General features: G+C 40.5%; 1 protein-coding gene across 1 annotated transcript in view; it reads right to left on the bottom strand.

Annotated features, from left to right (window-relative positions):
- The window catches only part of LOC113078284 (hemicentin-1-like), a gene marked incomplete at its 5' end in the record, with an annotated part of 50676 nt that overhangs the window by 15256 nt on the left and 19171 nt on the right, over positions 1-16249 (bottom strand). Inside the window, 30 exon segments of the mRNA XM_026250610.1 lie at positions 4349-4519; positions 4605-4686; positions 4821-5011; positions 5338-5472; positions 5548-5761; positions 5859-6049; positions 7173-7442; positions 7532-7666; positions 7831-7965; positions 8071-8178; positions 8290-8454; positions 8705-8826; positions 8953-9109; positions 9240-9367; positions 9456-9600; positions 10600-10741; positions 10833-10969; positions 11784-11865; positions 11964-12157; positions 12541-12819; positions 12941-13038; positions 13138-13321; positions 13404-13528; positions 13933-14092; positions 14209-14352; positions 14461-14592; positions 14683-14764; positions 15213-15409; positions 15497-15610; positions 15711-15872. Coding sequence (XP_026106395.1) covers positions 4349-4519; positions 4605-4686; positions 4821-5011; positions 5338-5472; positions 5548-5761; positions 5859-6049; positions 7173-7442; positions 7532-7666; positions 7831-7965; positions 8071-8178; positions 8290-8454; positions 8705-8826; positions 8953-9109; positions 9240-9367; positions 9456-9600; positions 10600-10741; positions 10833-10969; positions 11784-11865; positions 11964-12157; positions 12541-12819; positions 12941-13038; positions 13138-13321; positions 13404-13528; positions 13933-14092; positions 14209-14352; positions 14461-14592; positions 14683-14764; positions 15213-15409; positions 15497-15610; positions 15711-15872 — 4581 coding nt within the window.

Below are 16249 nucleotides of genomic sequence, written 5' to 3'. Positions count from 1 at the left end.
AACTTGGATTTTATGTTCATCACAGAATCATGGATAAAGGTCGGTGATTTAACTCCCTTATCAGAACTGGTTCCAGCAAACTGTACATTTTTTAACTCTCCTCGTCCTAATGGACGCGGGGGTGGGATTTTAACCATTTTAAATAACTCTCTCTCACGCTGCCGGCTGGTCCCTGCAAGGGCCTTCCCCAGCTTTGAAACTCAGCTTCTCCACCTAGATTGGAATGGTCCCATCTGTATAGGGGTGATATACCACCCTCCACTCTTCACTAAGGATTTTATACTCCAGTTCAAAGACTCACTTACAGCTTACCAGAACACTTCTAAATCAGCTAAAGCCTCATACTTCTCAAACTTAATTGAATCCAATCACTCTAACCCTAAGGTCTTGTTTTCTGTCATTCATTCTGTTTTAAACCCATCTGCTAAATTATCTGTTGCCTCAGATGCTCTATGTGAAGACTTCCAGAGATTTTTTATTAACAAAATCACTACATTAAGGACCAGTATCTGCCCTAAATTAACTCTCCCCCCTATTATGCCGCGTACCTCCTGTGTTTGGGAGGCTTTTGTTCCCATTAACCTCCAGACACTGAAGGATGTGAGCGCTAAGCTCAAACCTTCATTCTGCCCAAATTACATCATTCACCCGAGATTTTTAAAATTAATCACCAACACGGTGGTCCAGGTATGCTATCGCTTATTAACAAGTGTCTAAGCACTGGATCTGTTCCGGCCAATCTTAAAGTGGCTACGGTCACTCCTTTGCTCAAGAAGCCTTCACTGGATCCTTCTGTTTTAAAAAAATTACCGGCCCATCTCTGTCCTACCTTTCATTTCCAAGTTATTAGAGAAAATCGTGTTGAATCAGTTCCAACACTTTTTGTCAAATAACTGTATATATGAGCTCTTTCAATCTGGGTTTAGGACTGCCCACAGCACTGAGTCCGCTCTCCTGCGAGTGCTAAATGACATTTATCTCTCCACTGACTGTGGAGACACTGTGGTTCTAGTTCTCCTATATCTGTCGGCGGCTTTTGACACCGTTGACCACCCCACTCTGTTAGCTAGACTAGAGACGTGGGTGGGCATAAAAGGTTCTGTCCTGTCATGGTTCCAGTCCTACCTTACTGACAGAAAGTTTTTAGTAAAAATGGGAAACTTTTCCAGCTCCATGGCAACCCTGAGATGTGGTATTCCACAGGGCTCTATTTTGGCTCCCTCTCTATTTTCTCTTTACATGCTACCGCTGGGCACAATTTTTAGGAAACACTGTGTATCTTTTCACTTTTATGCAGACAACACCCAAATTTACATTCCAATCAAGCGCAATAATCCTGCAGCACTAAACTCTCTTCATCTATGCTTAGAGGAGGTGAAGGCATGGCTAGCTCAAAATTTCCTATCCCTTAATGATGATAAGACTGAGGTCATTGTTTTCAGCCCGAGTGAAAGGTCCCAGTGCACATGCCCAGACTTGGGAGGTCTATTTCCCTTTAAATCTACACAAGTGCGGAACTTAGGTGTTCTTGTTGACCAGTCTTTAAAGTTTGATAAACACATCTCATCTGTAGTCAGTTCTGGTTTCTACCAACTTCGCTTACTATCTAAAATCAAAGAATTTCTCACTCCAATAACTCTGGAAATGGCGGTTCATGCTTTCATCACGTGTCGACTGGACTATTGCAACTCACTTTATTGCGGTATATCAGATTCTCAAATCTCCCGTCTTCAGTTAGTCCAAAATGCGGCGGCCAGACTCATCCATAATTGTCGCAAATATGACCATATCTCTCCCATCCTCAGATCTTTACATTGGTTACCAGTCCGGCAGAGAATAGATTTCAAAATTATTCTCTTTGTCTTCAAATCTTTACACAACCTAGCACCAGTTTATCTCTCTGAACTTATTCATCCGTACATTCCGTCCAGAAGTCTCAGATCCCACGACCAGGCACTGCTGGTAGTCCCTCGTGTCAGACTTAAGCGTAGAGGGGAGCGTGCTTTTGCGGTGGCAGGGCCTTGTCTGTGGAACACCATGCCTCTAGAGATCAGAACTGCTCCCAACCTCTCTGTTTTTAAGTCTCTGGTCAAAACTTATCTATTCTCGTTAGCATACTGATTACTTATCTTAGACTGTTCTTATTATTTTACATTTGCTTCTTGATTTTATAATAAATCTTAGCTTAGTTGTTCTCTATGTGCTTAAGTGTGTTTTGCTGCTTTTATTTTTATATGCTTGTTCTGTAAAGCACTTTGGTCTGTCTAGTGTGGCTGTTTAAATGTGCTATATAAATAAATGAACTTGAACTTGAACTTGAACTTTTGCCCATTGTTGTCTAGACCAGCACGCACCACCCCATCTGCCCCCTGGCTGTCCGCCGTTCTCTGTGAACATCGCTCTAAACTCTCTGCAGAGAGGAAATGGCAGAAATCAAGAAACTCTACCGACCTCAGTGTGTATCAGTCTTCCTTCTCTGCAAATGTATTCACGGCTAAAACATCATACTACCACAACAGAATTAACAGCTGTTGTGATGCTCGGACACTCTTCAAGACTTTCTCTTCTCTTTTTAATCCTCCGCCACCACCTCCTCCATCAACTCTTACAGCGGACGACTTGGCAGTTTTCTTCACAAATAAGACAAGAACCATCAGTGACCAATTCTCCACACCGCAGACTGAGGACAACTTCACAATGACCGACGCACACTCTTTCTCCTTCTTCTCCCCACTCTCAGAGATGGACGTTTCCAAACTTCTCCTGTCCAATCATCCTACTACTTGTCCATTGATCCAATCCCCACTCACCTCCTTCAAGCGATCTCTTCTTCAGTCATACCTTCGCTTACTCATATTATCAACTCCTCTCTTCACTCTGGAAAATTTCCCTCAGCATTCAAGCAGGCTCGGGTAAGCCCACTGCTCAGGGAAACCATCTCTAAATCCAGCGCTTCTTGAAAACTACAGACCGATATCCCTTCTTCCATTCATTGCAAAGACACTTGAGCGAGCTGTGTTCAACCAGCTTTCTATGTTCCTTGTGCAGAACAACCTCCTGGACAGCAACCAATCTGGCTTCAAAAGTGGCCACTCAACTGAGACTGCCCTGCTCTCGGTTACTGAAGCCCTGCGACTAGCAAGAGCAGCTTCAAAATCCTCCGTACTCATCTTACTGGACCTGTCTGCTGCTTTTGACCCTGTTAATCACCAGATTCTCCTGTCCACCCTCAGAAAGATGGGCATCTCTGGTACCGCACTACTGTGGTTTAAGTCCTACCTCTCTGACAGATCTTTCAGTGTGTCTTGGAGGGGTGATGTTCAAAGCCACAACACCTTGCTACTGGGGTTCCTCAAGGCTCAGTACTTGGACCACTTCTCTTCTCCATCTACATGACGTCATTAGGATCTGTCATTCAGAAGCATGGCTTTTCTTATCACTGCTATGCTGATGACACCCAACTCTACTTTTATTCCAGCCAGATGACCCGATGGTAGCTGCTAGCATTCAGCCTGTCTCAGTGACATTTCTAGCTGGATGAATGACCATCACCTTCAGCTTAACCTTATGAAGACAGAACTCCTGGTGATTCCAGCTAACCCATTGCTTCATCACAACTTCTCTATACAGCTGGGTTCATCAACCATTACTCATACGAGGACAGCCAGAAACCTAGGAGTTGTCATGGATCATCAGTTAAGCTTCACAGACCACATTGCTACAACGACCCGGTCCTGCAGTCCAGTAGCCGCTCGCATCAAATTCAAGGTACTGATGCTTGCCTACAAGATGACCACTGGCACGGCACCAACATACCTAAACTCACTGGTTAAATCTTATGTGCCCTCCAGAAGTTTGCGCTCTGCAAGTGAACGATGCCTTGTTGTGCCATCCCAAAGTAGTTCAAAATCACTCTCACGGACCTTTTCCTGGACTGTGCCCAGCTGGTGGAATGACCTCCCAATCTCAATTCGTACAGCTGAGTTTACACTCATTTTCAAGAAACATCTAAAGACTCATCTTTTCACCTGCACTTAACCAACTAATACTAGCACTTTTCCTTTTCTTGTCTTTTCATTCATTTCAAAAAAAAAAAAAACCTGGCTATGCATTCTATACTAGACTAACTGAGACTTGTCATGGCACTTGTATACTGTTTTTGTTCTCTTGTTGACCTGACTGCTTCTATTGTTCTCATTTGTAAGTCGCTTTGGATAAAAGCATCTGCTAAATGATTAAATGTAAATGTTAATGTAAGTATTTCAGGAAGTAAGGTAAGAGATGTAAAAAATACATCTCTAATTAGGATTTAAAACTACATGGTTTCTTTCAATAAACACAGATGCACCTGGACACAAAGAGGCCTGACATTTCCTGGAATCCACATTTGGACCCACGCACGATGGCCCACCATTGGCTGGAGGTGGGTTGTTACAGAATCTGATTCGCTCCTGGATGCCTTGCCCACAGGTAGTACTGCACGGGCCCCACTCCTCCCAGTCTGAGTAGCCCCCTGGAACTGCAATAACAGTTCATAATGTGAAATTACTTTTAATGGGAATCTAAAATATACAGATGAACATGGCTCTAATAAAATAATTTACCTTGTACTTTCAGAGATATTGTTCTCTCCACAGCGCCTGCCTCACTTTCAGCAACACATCTGTACTCTCCTGAATCTCCAATCTGGAAAACACACAGATTTACCTCTCACACATTTGTTTAAATAGAATGTGCAGTGGTAGGCTGGTCAAATAGCCTTTGATATCTTGAAAAGGCTTTAAAATCCTACTCAATCATTTTCACACAAATAAGGTTACCGTGGCACTATACAGAGCCAGAGAGCCATTGCGGAGGGGATGAAACCGCAGAGAGCCAAGTATCGGCTGGCCATCTTTGTACCACCGCAAGGAAGGTACAGGATCCCCAGTGACAGCGCAGTCCAGCATGGCAGCTTTACCCTTAACTACATTCTGAGTGGTCTTGGCTTCCCCTCTCAGCATGGGAGGTTCTGTAAAGACAGAGTGTATGCTTAACTTAACTCTATAAATTAGGAAAGTTTCATTTTTAATCACAAGACACCATCTAGAACAGAGTTTTCAGCCTTTTTGACTTTAAAGAACCCAATATGTAAGCCAATAAGTTTTTTGGTCATATTTTATTTTTTTACATAAACTAGGGCTGTCTGTGGATTAAAATAAGCAACTAAATAATTCAAATAAAAATAATTAAAATGAATAATTAATAGATGAATTAAAATAAAACTAATTGTTCTGAAAACAACTGAATACAATTGTTGAATAAAAAAATAAAATAAAAAAAAGAATAAATGCATACCTCTGACACGCACAAACGAAAGAGCCCTTATGGATCCTACAGTGTTCTCTGCAGTGCAGACGTAGGTGCCACCATCACTTACAGTGACATTGTCAATAATCACTGAACTTCTGCCAGATCCATCAACACTTGCACCTGTGGGCAAAAACAAGGTAATTATTTTTATGCTGGAAAAAAAGATGAAGAAAAGACGATAAACTCCTCCCATACCTGTATAGGGCCTGTTGTTGGCAGTCCAGGTTATGGTGGGAGGTGGAGTACCCTGAGCATGGCAGGATAGGGTGAGACTTTGCCCTTTATTCAACGTCACGTCACCAGGTAACTCTTTAAAAGCAGGTCTCATGTTGACAGACAGGCGAATGTCCCTTCGAGCTGTTCCAGCAGTGTTGGTGGCTACACATGTGAACAGACCCGCATCACCAGACTGCAAAAATACATAAAGTAACATCATGACTTAATATGAAGGTAATTTTAAATGGGCGTTCTGCTCATTTATATCCAATGAAATGCATATTACTGACCTCAGCCCTTTCAATAATCAGTTCTCCTGACCTCAGCAGAGTGAATTTGCCCGGGAGAGTTGGCACAAGGACTCCCTGTTTCTCCCAACTCACCCTGGGCTCTGGAAGACCCTGTGCTGTACATGGCAGAAGCGCTTGAAATCCCTGGATGACGGACATCTCTGACTGACCAACAGAAATCTGTGGTGGGGCTAAGAGTAGAGGCATTTGATGATCTTTATGAATACAATGTATATTAATGCATTTCATTAATAGTCATTAATAATAGGTTTAAAATGTGCAAGACCACAGTTTGATAAATGTAATGTTATGCTAATTGCAGTGTCATATATCTGTATACTGGCATGCATGGCTGTGATTCAGCTGTAGGCACAAGGACACAGGAAACTACATTCTCACCAAAAAAAAAAAAAAAAAAAAAGTCTTAAAACTACATTCCAGGACACTTTCTGTGAGAAATACTGCAAAGAGGTCATCGGATGCAAAATTCACTTTTACATGTTGTTTGAACTGAAATGTGTCTTGACAGTGTGTGTACACAACCACCCAAAAATGCTAAAAATCCACCCAGTGTTTTTTTTTTTTTTTTTTTTATCTCGATAAATTTAATCCTCTTTCTCAAATCAAGCCTTTACAGATTTTCTTGCCAGTGTGACATCACACAGGACAAGGCCTCTCCCACAATAGTTGACTGATGCTGGATTTTTAACTTAGACCCACCCTGATTGGGCTGTCAACAGTCTGCCATTGATTCGACACCGCAGCAGGACTAGTAGACAACAATGGCTCATAAGCAATCGAGGAGTTTAGTTGTTGGATGTGATAATGAACATAGCAGTTGTCATTTACTCCTGACATCTGAGCCACTGAAGACGCAGTGGATTACTTTTGTTTCTGAAGGGAATGCGCCCCCTGATCTACCTAAATGCATCTATGTTCGTGCGAATCATTCTTGAGCTTCACCTCGAGAAGTTTTATTTTTATTTTTATGAGTTTTGCAAATTGCCTTTCCTAATAATGTTCTAGTTAGCAAGTTTTACGGTGAACGCAGCGAAATGAGTGAACTGCACATCACCCCATGGAAGAGAGGGGCGGGGTGAGCAGAGCTCATTAGCAACTAAAAGAGAAATGTAAAATGGCTTGCTGTAAACAGAGCTGTTTTTGACAGGTTGAAAGAGTGTTGTTTTACACTACCATTGAGAAGTATGTTATAGACTTTTCATTAAGATCCTAAAGAATCATATTATACTTGTGGAAAATAGGCATCTGATGAACCCTTTAAACAATGCTTCTCTTGATATTAATGGAACTCACTTTGCAGAATTACTCTGATGTCATGGCTGGCTCTACCAACATTGTTTCGGGCAGAGCAGGTGTAGATTCCTGCATCGCTGCGTTGAGTGGCAGTGATGTGAAGTGTGCCGTTAGAGAACAGTCTCAGGTGTGTGCCCTCCACCACAGGCCTACGCTCCCTGTGCCACGTCACTTCTGGCTTTGGCTGACCATCCGCAGTACACTCCAGACTGACCGGCTGGCCAAGAACTGCTGTGTACTCCAGACGAGGCACAGACAACACCGGAGGAACTGTCACCGAAACAGTGAGATAATTATGCAACTGAACCTTTAGTTTGAGATACTGTATAGGCTGACTTCCTTATATAAACATGGCGTACCTTGTAAAATGAGGTTGGTTCTTCCCATAGTGGTTCCTGCTTCATTCTGTGCTAAACACTGGTATGTTCCGGCATCTCCAAGAGTGACCCGTGAAAACTTCAAAGCTCCATTGGGGAGTACGGTCAATCTATGACCTAAACATATTCACAGCCACAGTATATACTGTATACTAGATCTTTTATCAGAAAGTCTAATATAAGCACTTGTGTCACACATTATCTATAATATTAATATTTCCTTTTTTATCATTTAAACTGGTAACAAATCCAATTTCAATAACCGAACCAACCAAACCAACCTGTCGCCACAGGAACACCTTCTCTCTGCCATGTAATGGTGGGTCTTGGGAATCCTTGTACTTCACAGGGTAGAACCACTGAGTGATGTAACACCACCTGGACTTCTTCTGCCATGGGTCTGATCTCTGGAGGCTCTAAGAACCCAAACCAAACCATGTACTTTATTTATTGCAGATACTAAATGTGCTTAGTATTCATAAGATTATTTCAAGCAATATAACACCACTATTACATCTTACCCTGTACAGTAAGTGTAACGTGTTTGTAAGCCACTCCAACAGAATTGCGGGCAGAGCAGGTATATTTGCCAGCATGACTAGGTGTTGCAGCCAAGATCTCCAGTGCACCTACAACGCAATGAAACAACTACAGTGAAATCATCTACCACAGCATAGGTTCAGGAATATCAGTAATATCTGAAGTGTGTAGCTTATGGTGGAAATTTGTCTTAGATTCACCTGTGGGCAGCACACGGTAACTGCCCCCTCGAGCGCCCAGCTGCATCCAGTTCTTGTTCCAGCTGATGACAGGCTCTGGACGGCCCGTGGCATGACATGGCAACACGACAGGGGACATTTTAACAGCTGTAACACTGCTGACATCATCTTTAATTACAGGAGGAACTGAGAAAAAAAAAAAAAAGATAATAATGAATATGCACACATAGTATGAGTTCACAATATGCTACAGTTACCCCAAAAAACATTTGGACACTTTACCTTTCATTATAATAAATGCAGCTTTTTTATATTTTATAAATTAAAATACATTTGTAAATATGGCAGAAGCCTCCAAACAGTTTCTGGACTATAGTATAGGAGTGTGAATATGTATTTTATATTTCCTATTATACACAAATCTGTCACACAGTACCTTGCAGAATGACCTCTATGACCCTTCGCTCTTCTCCAACCTCATTGGTCACTGTGCACTCAAAGTAGCCCTCATCCTCAACAGACGGCGAGGTAATGATCAGAGATCCAGAAGACATTAACCTTCAAAACAAAAAATAATAAGATTAAGTAAAAATACTAATCGTAAAATATTCTTACAAATTACACCAGTATAGATTACATATTAAATGATTATAATCTTTTGGCATTTTAAATATCTCTTCAAACCTGTAAGCGCCAGACTGGAGATCCACATTGAGGGGTGAGCCGTTCCTTTTCCAGCTCACCTGAGGAGCAGGTATGCCAGTGCTCTCACAACTCAAGACTGCTCTCTGACCTGTGACCACCGTCACATTAAAGGGGCCAGGGCTGATCGAGGGCCCAACTGAAAGGATAAAAGAGGATAGGAAAGAAAAAAAATGCCTTACAACTAGTCTGAACTCTTTTGGGGGGGGGGGGGGTTGGTGAAATGTCAACCTGTGCAACCTATAGAAAGTGTAAGTGTTCTGCAGTACCATAGACTTTAAGGTCCATGCCGCGATGGTCTGATCCTGCCTGATTTGATACACTGCAGTAGTAACGCCCAGTGTCGGACAGCTGCACTGACGCAATGCGCAAAGAGCCTTCTGATAGCAAGGTGAATCTTTAAGCAGACAGAGATTGAATTTAGTTATACATTCAGTACAGGATTAAAATGGCTGTTTATTTGATTGTTTGAGGTTCAAACTTACCTGCCATGGTGAAATGGGACTGGACCGCCATCTTTCCTCCACAGGACAGATGAGGAGGGCCCTCCCTCCACCTCACATGGCAACACTGCATCCTGATCGACATGTGCTATGATCAATGGACTGCCCACTCTGATGACTGGCGGCACTAAGTGAACAGAATCAATAAGCCGTTTATTTCCTTCGAACCGAAGACTGACTAATTGAGAATGAACAACAACATGTTTAGCGTTAAATGACCACTCCCCCCAAAAATGAAACTTGTGGGAATGACTTTCTTTTGTGGAACATAAACAAAGAGATGTTTTGCTCTGCAGGACTCTTTCCCATACAGTGAAAGCATAGGATCTTGAAATGTAATCTGTCATTATCATAAACCTGTCATAAAAGTTCAAACATTCGTAGGTCAATATGAATTTGTATACTTTTTTTTTTCTTACATTTTAATTTAAGGTGCCCTTATTACAGTGTAGTTATACATTTAAGTATTGAGTAATATTAATTTACTTCTTACTATATGGTTAGGGTTAGGATTTGGCTTAATTATGCATAACTCATTGTTATTATAATAGTAAGTACATGTAATGTGTAAAAATTACACCTTAAAATAAAGTGTTACCTTTTTTTCTATCAAATCTTTTGTTCTATTTTCGATCTATTAAACTAATCAAAAGTGACAGCAAAAGATTTCTGTTTTATAAAAATGTCCTATTCAAAGAATCCTGTAATTTAGTTTCTATACAAATATTAAGTAGCAAAATGTTTTTTTTTTTTGAATTCATAATAATTAGAAATGTTTCTTGAGCATCAAAATCATCAAATTAGAATAATGTCCTAATGATTATGTGACTGAAGACTGGAAGTAATGACAATTCAGATTTTCCACCACAACAATAAATGATATTTTAAAATATATTCAAATGGAAAACTGCTATTTGAAATGGTAATATTTAACAATATTTTCTTATTTTGCTGGATTTTTTGTCAAATAAATGTACTCTTGGTGAGTATGAGAGATGCTTCTTTCAAAAAACTTACCAACCCCAAACTTTTGAACAGCAATGTATATGCTTATGTGTATATGGAGTTCCATGCAAGAAAGTAACACAAGTTTAAAACAACACGAGAGTGAGTGACACAAACTTACAGAGAATCTCTACAGTGAAGAACAGACTGGTGCTGCCAGCAATGTTGGTGACCACACAGCTGTACTGTCCACTATCTTGGGTCCGGACATCTTGAATTTCCAAATACTGTCCACCAGCAATGGACTGAATTCGACCTCCCAACTGAGAGAGAGACAGAAAGGCAGAATAATGTGATTGTGATATGTGAATGGAAAGTTACAAATACATCCAGAAAGTACCCTGAACAACTCGCCTGTAGTTTGACATCATCCTTGTACCACTCAATCTCTGGTGGAGGGTCACTGTCGGCCTGACATTCCAGTGTCAAGTGACCTTTAGCTGGAACTGATACAGTTCTGATGTCATTAGAGCCGAGAAGAGTGGGTGGAACTGAAAGTGATCAGACAAATGATTCACCTGTTATGACTGTGGTCTTTATATTTGACCCTGGAACACAAAACCAGTCTTAAGTGTCAATATTTTTTTTTTTTAAATTGAGATGTGTACATCCCCTGAAAGCTGAATAAATACGCTTTCCATTGATGTATGTTTTATTAAGATCGGACTATATTAGGTCGAGATACAACTATTTGAATATCTGGAATCTGAGGGTGCAAAAAATCTAAATACTGAGAAAATCACCTCTAAATGTGTCCAAATTAATTCTTAGCAATGTATATTAATAATCAAAAAATAAGTTTTGATATATTTAGGGTAGGAAATTTACAAAATATATTCATGGAACATGATCTTTACTTAATATCCTAATGATTTTTGGCATAAAAGAAAAATCTATAATTTTGACCCATACAAGGAATTATTATTATTTTTTTATTTATTTTTTTGGCTGTTGCTACAAATATACCCTAGCGACTTGGGACTGGTTTTATGGTCCATGATGACATATGACATTTTTTTCCAGAGTTGTCTATTTTACTATACATTTTAAAATGTAATTTATTCCTGTGATGGCAAAGCTACATTTTAGCATATCTACTGTAATCTAATTCTTCATAAATGGGTCAATTTGGTGCTCAAGAAACATTTCTTATTATTATCAATGTTGAAAACAGCTGTGCTGCTTGTTATTTTTGTGGAAATTTCATTCATCATGATTAATAGAAAGTTCAAAACAACTGCATTTATTTGTAATAGAAATCGTCTGTAACATTAGAAAAGTCTTTACTGTCCCACATATACTCACGCTGAATGCGAACCCAATGGTTTCTACCATCCTCTCCTGCTGGGCTACTAGCAATACAGGTATACAGACCTGCGTCCTCCACCTGTTTCAAAACATACTGGTATAACCACAAAACCACAAACAAATGCGAGTCTAGGTATATATTTCAAACAAGCCAAAAAGCTTCATTTGAATAAGCACCTGAACTTTGTTGATTCTGAGAAGCTGCCCATCTCTCTCTATTACTGCCATGCTGTCCTGTAGTGGACGCCCATCTTTCAGCCAGCTGAGGGTTGGAGGGGGAAGACCCGTCGCGATACACTCCAGCTCCAGCACACTGTCCACTGCAACCAGCTGCTCGTCAGGGGATGAAGAGCCAGAGATCTTGGGGGGCTCTTATGTGGAAAAATACGTCATCAGATTTAATACTAACATCAGATACTATGCATTCATATGTCCCTTAGAGTAAATACAATATGAAATGGGGAAGTATTGCATTTTAAACTGACATACTCTGGCAAAGGTATTGCTCTTACCTGAGAAACTCAAGAGTTCTCCTGCAAAACATTTGCATTTTCATGCAAAAGCATTGTGTGTCCCAAACAAACTTTACATTCTCTCATAAAAGCATGGATTTCCATTACAAAATATTGGCGAGCCAATGCAAATGTGCACAAAAGATGCTCAGAAACTCATTTGAGCATCAAAAAAAAAAAAAAAAAAACATTTTCAAATTTTACAAACTTCTCATGTTTACATTGCTTTCGATTGCAAATACCTAGCACGGTCAGGTTGAAAGTCTTGGTACTGCTTCCTGCCTGGTTGCTTGCCACACAGCTGTAGAGGCCTCCATCACTGGGACCCACATCAGAGAGCAGGAAGCGGGTTTCCTGTCCATCCAGCAGAAGATTACGGTGCAGTGAAAGTGGTTGGCCATCCTTTAGCCATGATAGAGTTGGAGGAGGCACACCGCGGGCTTCACAGGTCAATGTTACCGAAGAGCCCTGGACCACGGCCACCTGCTCAGTCGGCTCTGTACGCTCAACCGCAGGGGGGGCTGATGAGGGGGAGAAACAGCGATGGTTAAAACCTGCAGGTTTGTTGTTTCTATTTTCATATATTATTTGTTAACTGATTCTGGTTTACAGAAATTCATCAATTAAAAAGTTCTGCTGTACCTTGCACACGGAGGTCAAAGTTGAGTTCAGCTGATCCAGCTCTGCTACGAGCCACACACGTGTAGATGCCAGAATCAGACAGCTGTACCGATGCAATCCTGTTCAGACACAAGGACACAGGACACCGTCAATCAAATCTATATTATATTATATCTATAATATTAGAAATTGTAATCTGTTGTGCATTCAACACTGACCTAAGAACAGTATCTGCAGAAAGCAGACGGAGACGGGGTGACAGGAGTAAAGGATGACCGTCCCTCAGCCAGCTGATTTGAGGTTGAGGAGTCCCAGTGGCTTTGCACTCCAGTGTGACCACACTGTGCTGAGTGGTGTGCACCTCACGGGGGACGCTGGTCTCCCCACTCATGGAGGGAGGAACTGTGATGCAAAAAGCATGGCAATTATTTAACAGATTTGTATCATGTTTGCTAAAACAGTATAGAAAGAAAGCTGCTCTCACCTAGTACAAACAAGGTATAGATCTTGCTCTCTTGGCCAGCAGAGCTGACAGCCAGGCAGGTGTATGTTCCTGAGTCTTCTGGCTTTATATTCAGAAGTGTTAGAGTGCTCCCATCAGGAGAGATACTGTAACACACCAGTATATATGTTAACGTGCAACTATAAACAAGCTTTTCTTCGCCAAGCAGAAAAATAAAATATGCCTTTATTATGCAGTATGGTCAAAAAGTCCTACTAGTGATTTTTTTTATACAGTTTAATACTTTTTAGTAAAATTAATTACAAATACTATTATAAGCAAAACAAATAGACTGAAAGGTGTAGGAATTGGACAATTTAATTATTTTTCATGAACAATCTCTCTGATTAATTATTATTATTGTTTTTTACATTTTCAGTGTGTTCTAAAATAAACAAGTGCTATTATATTAATGATGTTATATTACATTACATTACTATATTAAACATTTAGTAGTCGTAGTAATAGTAGTAGTAAAAAAGACATTACTGAATCAGTGCAAGAGTCTTACTCAATATGCTCTGTATTTCCATTCTCAAGAGTCTTTCCGTTCTTCAGCCAGCTCACTTTGGGAGTAGGTGTACCCATCACCCGACATTCAAGAGTCAGTTCCTCCCCAGCAGGTGCACTGACTTCTGATGGGTGGCCAGAATCTAGAATTGTGGGTGACGCTGATGGAGCCAAATACATTTGGTTATTTTAGAGTTAATAATTTGTGAATTCCACAAAGTTTGAATCAAGAAACAAGACTGAGAGTAGTTGAGATTAGAGCTACGTGCAGTTTTACCAAATATAGTAAGTGAGTAGTCTTTCTGCGTCTGGCCTTCACTGTTTTTAGCGATGCATGTGTAAGTGCCAGCATGAGAGATCTGCAGAGGGCCTAACTCCAGTCGGTTTCCTCTCGCTGACCAGTTCCACTGCAAACTGGTCTCTACACAAAAGAACAAACAATAAAATGCAAAAACATGAGTAAAAAACACAGACAAACACACACACACACAAAAAAAAAAACTCTGAGGGTATGCAGCATTTAACTGACCGATAGGAGAGCCATCTTTTAGCCAAGCAATGTTGGGTACAGGTATGCCAGAGGCCTCACAGATGAGGGTGATGTGTGACCCCATGTTTTGAGTCAGGGTCTCATGAAGAGGGCCCTCCATCACGGGAGGCACTAAAAGTGAAAGATAGCAAAATCGCTTACTGCACCTGTAAATGTTAAAAAGCGTAAATGTTTCAGTTGCGCTCTGTTTTTAGGACTCACCATGGACTGTTACTCTAAAGGTGCGATCTACTTGACCTGCAATGTTGGACACTTTACAGGTGTACACCCCGCCATCAGCCACCTAGGGAAAGTCAGAAACCATGTAAACAATGCCAACAGAAATACACTGCTTATTTATACATTTACAACTAATGTTCAAAAGTCTGAGGTCGGTTTATTTTTGTTATGCCTCCCCAGGCGGCATTTATTAAATCAAAAAATATTGTACAAATATTATTACAAAATGAACCTTTTTTTTTCATTTTCATTTAATTAATTTCTGTAAAGCACAGCTGCATTTTCAGCAGCCATTACTCATCAGTGTCACATATTCCATCAGAAAACATTCTAATGTGCAGATTTGGTGGTCATTACAGTCACTTTTTTATAAATTTAATGCTTTCTTGCTAATTACTATTTTCTTTAAAAGAATTATGACCCCCAAACTGAACAGTAGTATGTAACATATGCATTTCAAATTATCTACATGTGGGAGCATTTGCAAACCTCCCATAGAACATCTTTCTTACCTGCACCCCAACTATCTCAAGTTGCTGCCGCTCTATCCTCAAACCATTTCCAGCAGCCAGCTGAAGTCCATTACGATACCATGTGACCTCTGGTTCAGGGGTGCCGTTGGCTTCACAACGCAGAATTAGTGATGACCCGACCTGAGGTGTCATGACCTCTGACTCGGATTCAAGACGTGGCACCAGTGAAGGCAGGGCTAGAAATCATAAAAAAATACAAAATTAATCTGCTATATTAATCAACTGAAGCAATTAATTAACAAAAACTCCCATAGTCTTCTAACCGTAGACGGTAAGGAGAATGCTCTTCTGGTCTTGTCCGGCTGAGTTTGTGGCTGTACAGACATACTGGCCAGCATCTTGCTGTCCAGCCCTGGGAAGCTGCAGCATCTGACCACCTTTGAACAAGGTGATGGCACATTACATACTGTACATGCATACATGCTTCACAAAGCATTAGTGATACATACAGAGAGTTATATTTAGACGGCAAATCACCTGGCAGTATGTGGATGCCAGTGCTGAACTCCAGCACCTGCCCATCTTTGGTCCAGATGATGTCAGCAGGTGGGTATGCCTGCACATCACACAGCAGAGAGATCATGTGACCCTCCACCACACTCATATCCTCCTCTCGGCGACCCACAATCCTTGGTGGAACTAAGAAAAATACATACTGTATTAACAGTGTATTAGACAAATAGCAAATTAGTTATGCTCCTATGTCAATTATTTGACAACTTTAAAACAATAATATAATTTAAAAATATTATAATTTAAAATAACTTTTTTATTAGTGTAAGAGATATTAAAAAGTCGTTTATTCTTGTGATGGCAAAGCTGAATTTTTAGCATCATTACTCCAGTCATAAGTGTCACATGATCCTTCAGAAATCATTCAAATATGGTGAATCACTGCTTAAAAAACACTTCTTCATTGGAAATAAGAACAGACTCAAAAATGATTTGACATTAAACACTACTATGGCTTGAAAGAGCATGTTCTTTTCCCCCATATTACCATAGTTCAGACTATG

The sequence above is a fragment of the Carassius auratus genome, unplaced genomic scaffold (assembly GCF_003368295.1).
Source record: "Carassius auratus strain Wakin unplaced genomic scaffold, ASM336829v1 scaf_tig00025095, whole genome shotgun sequence".
Taxonomy (NCBI): Eukaryota; Metazoa; Chordata; class Actinopteri; order Cypriniformes; family Cyprinidae; genus Carassius; species Carassius auratus.
The sequence above is the reverse complement of the archived record's forward strand: the minus strand, read 5'-3'. Positions and strand labels throughout refer to the sequence as shown.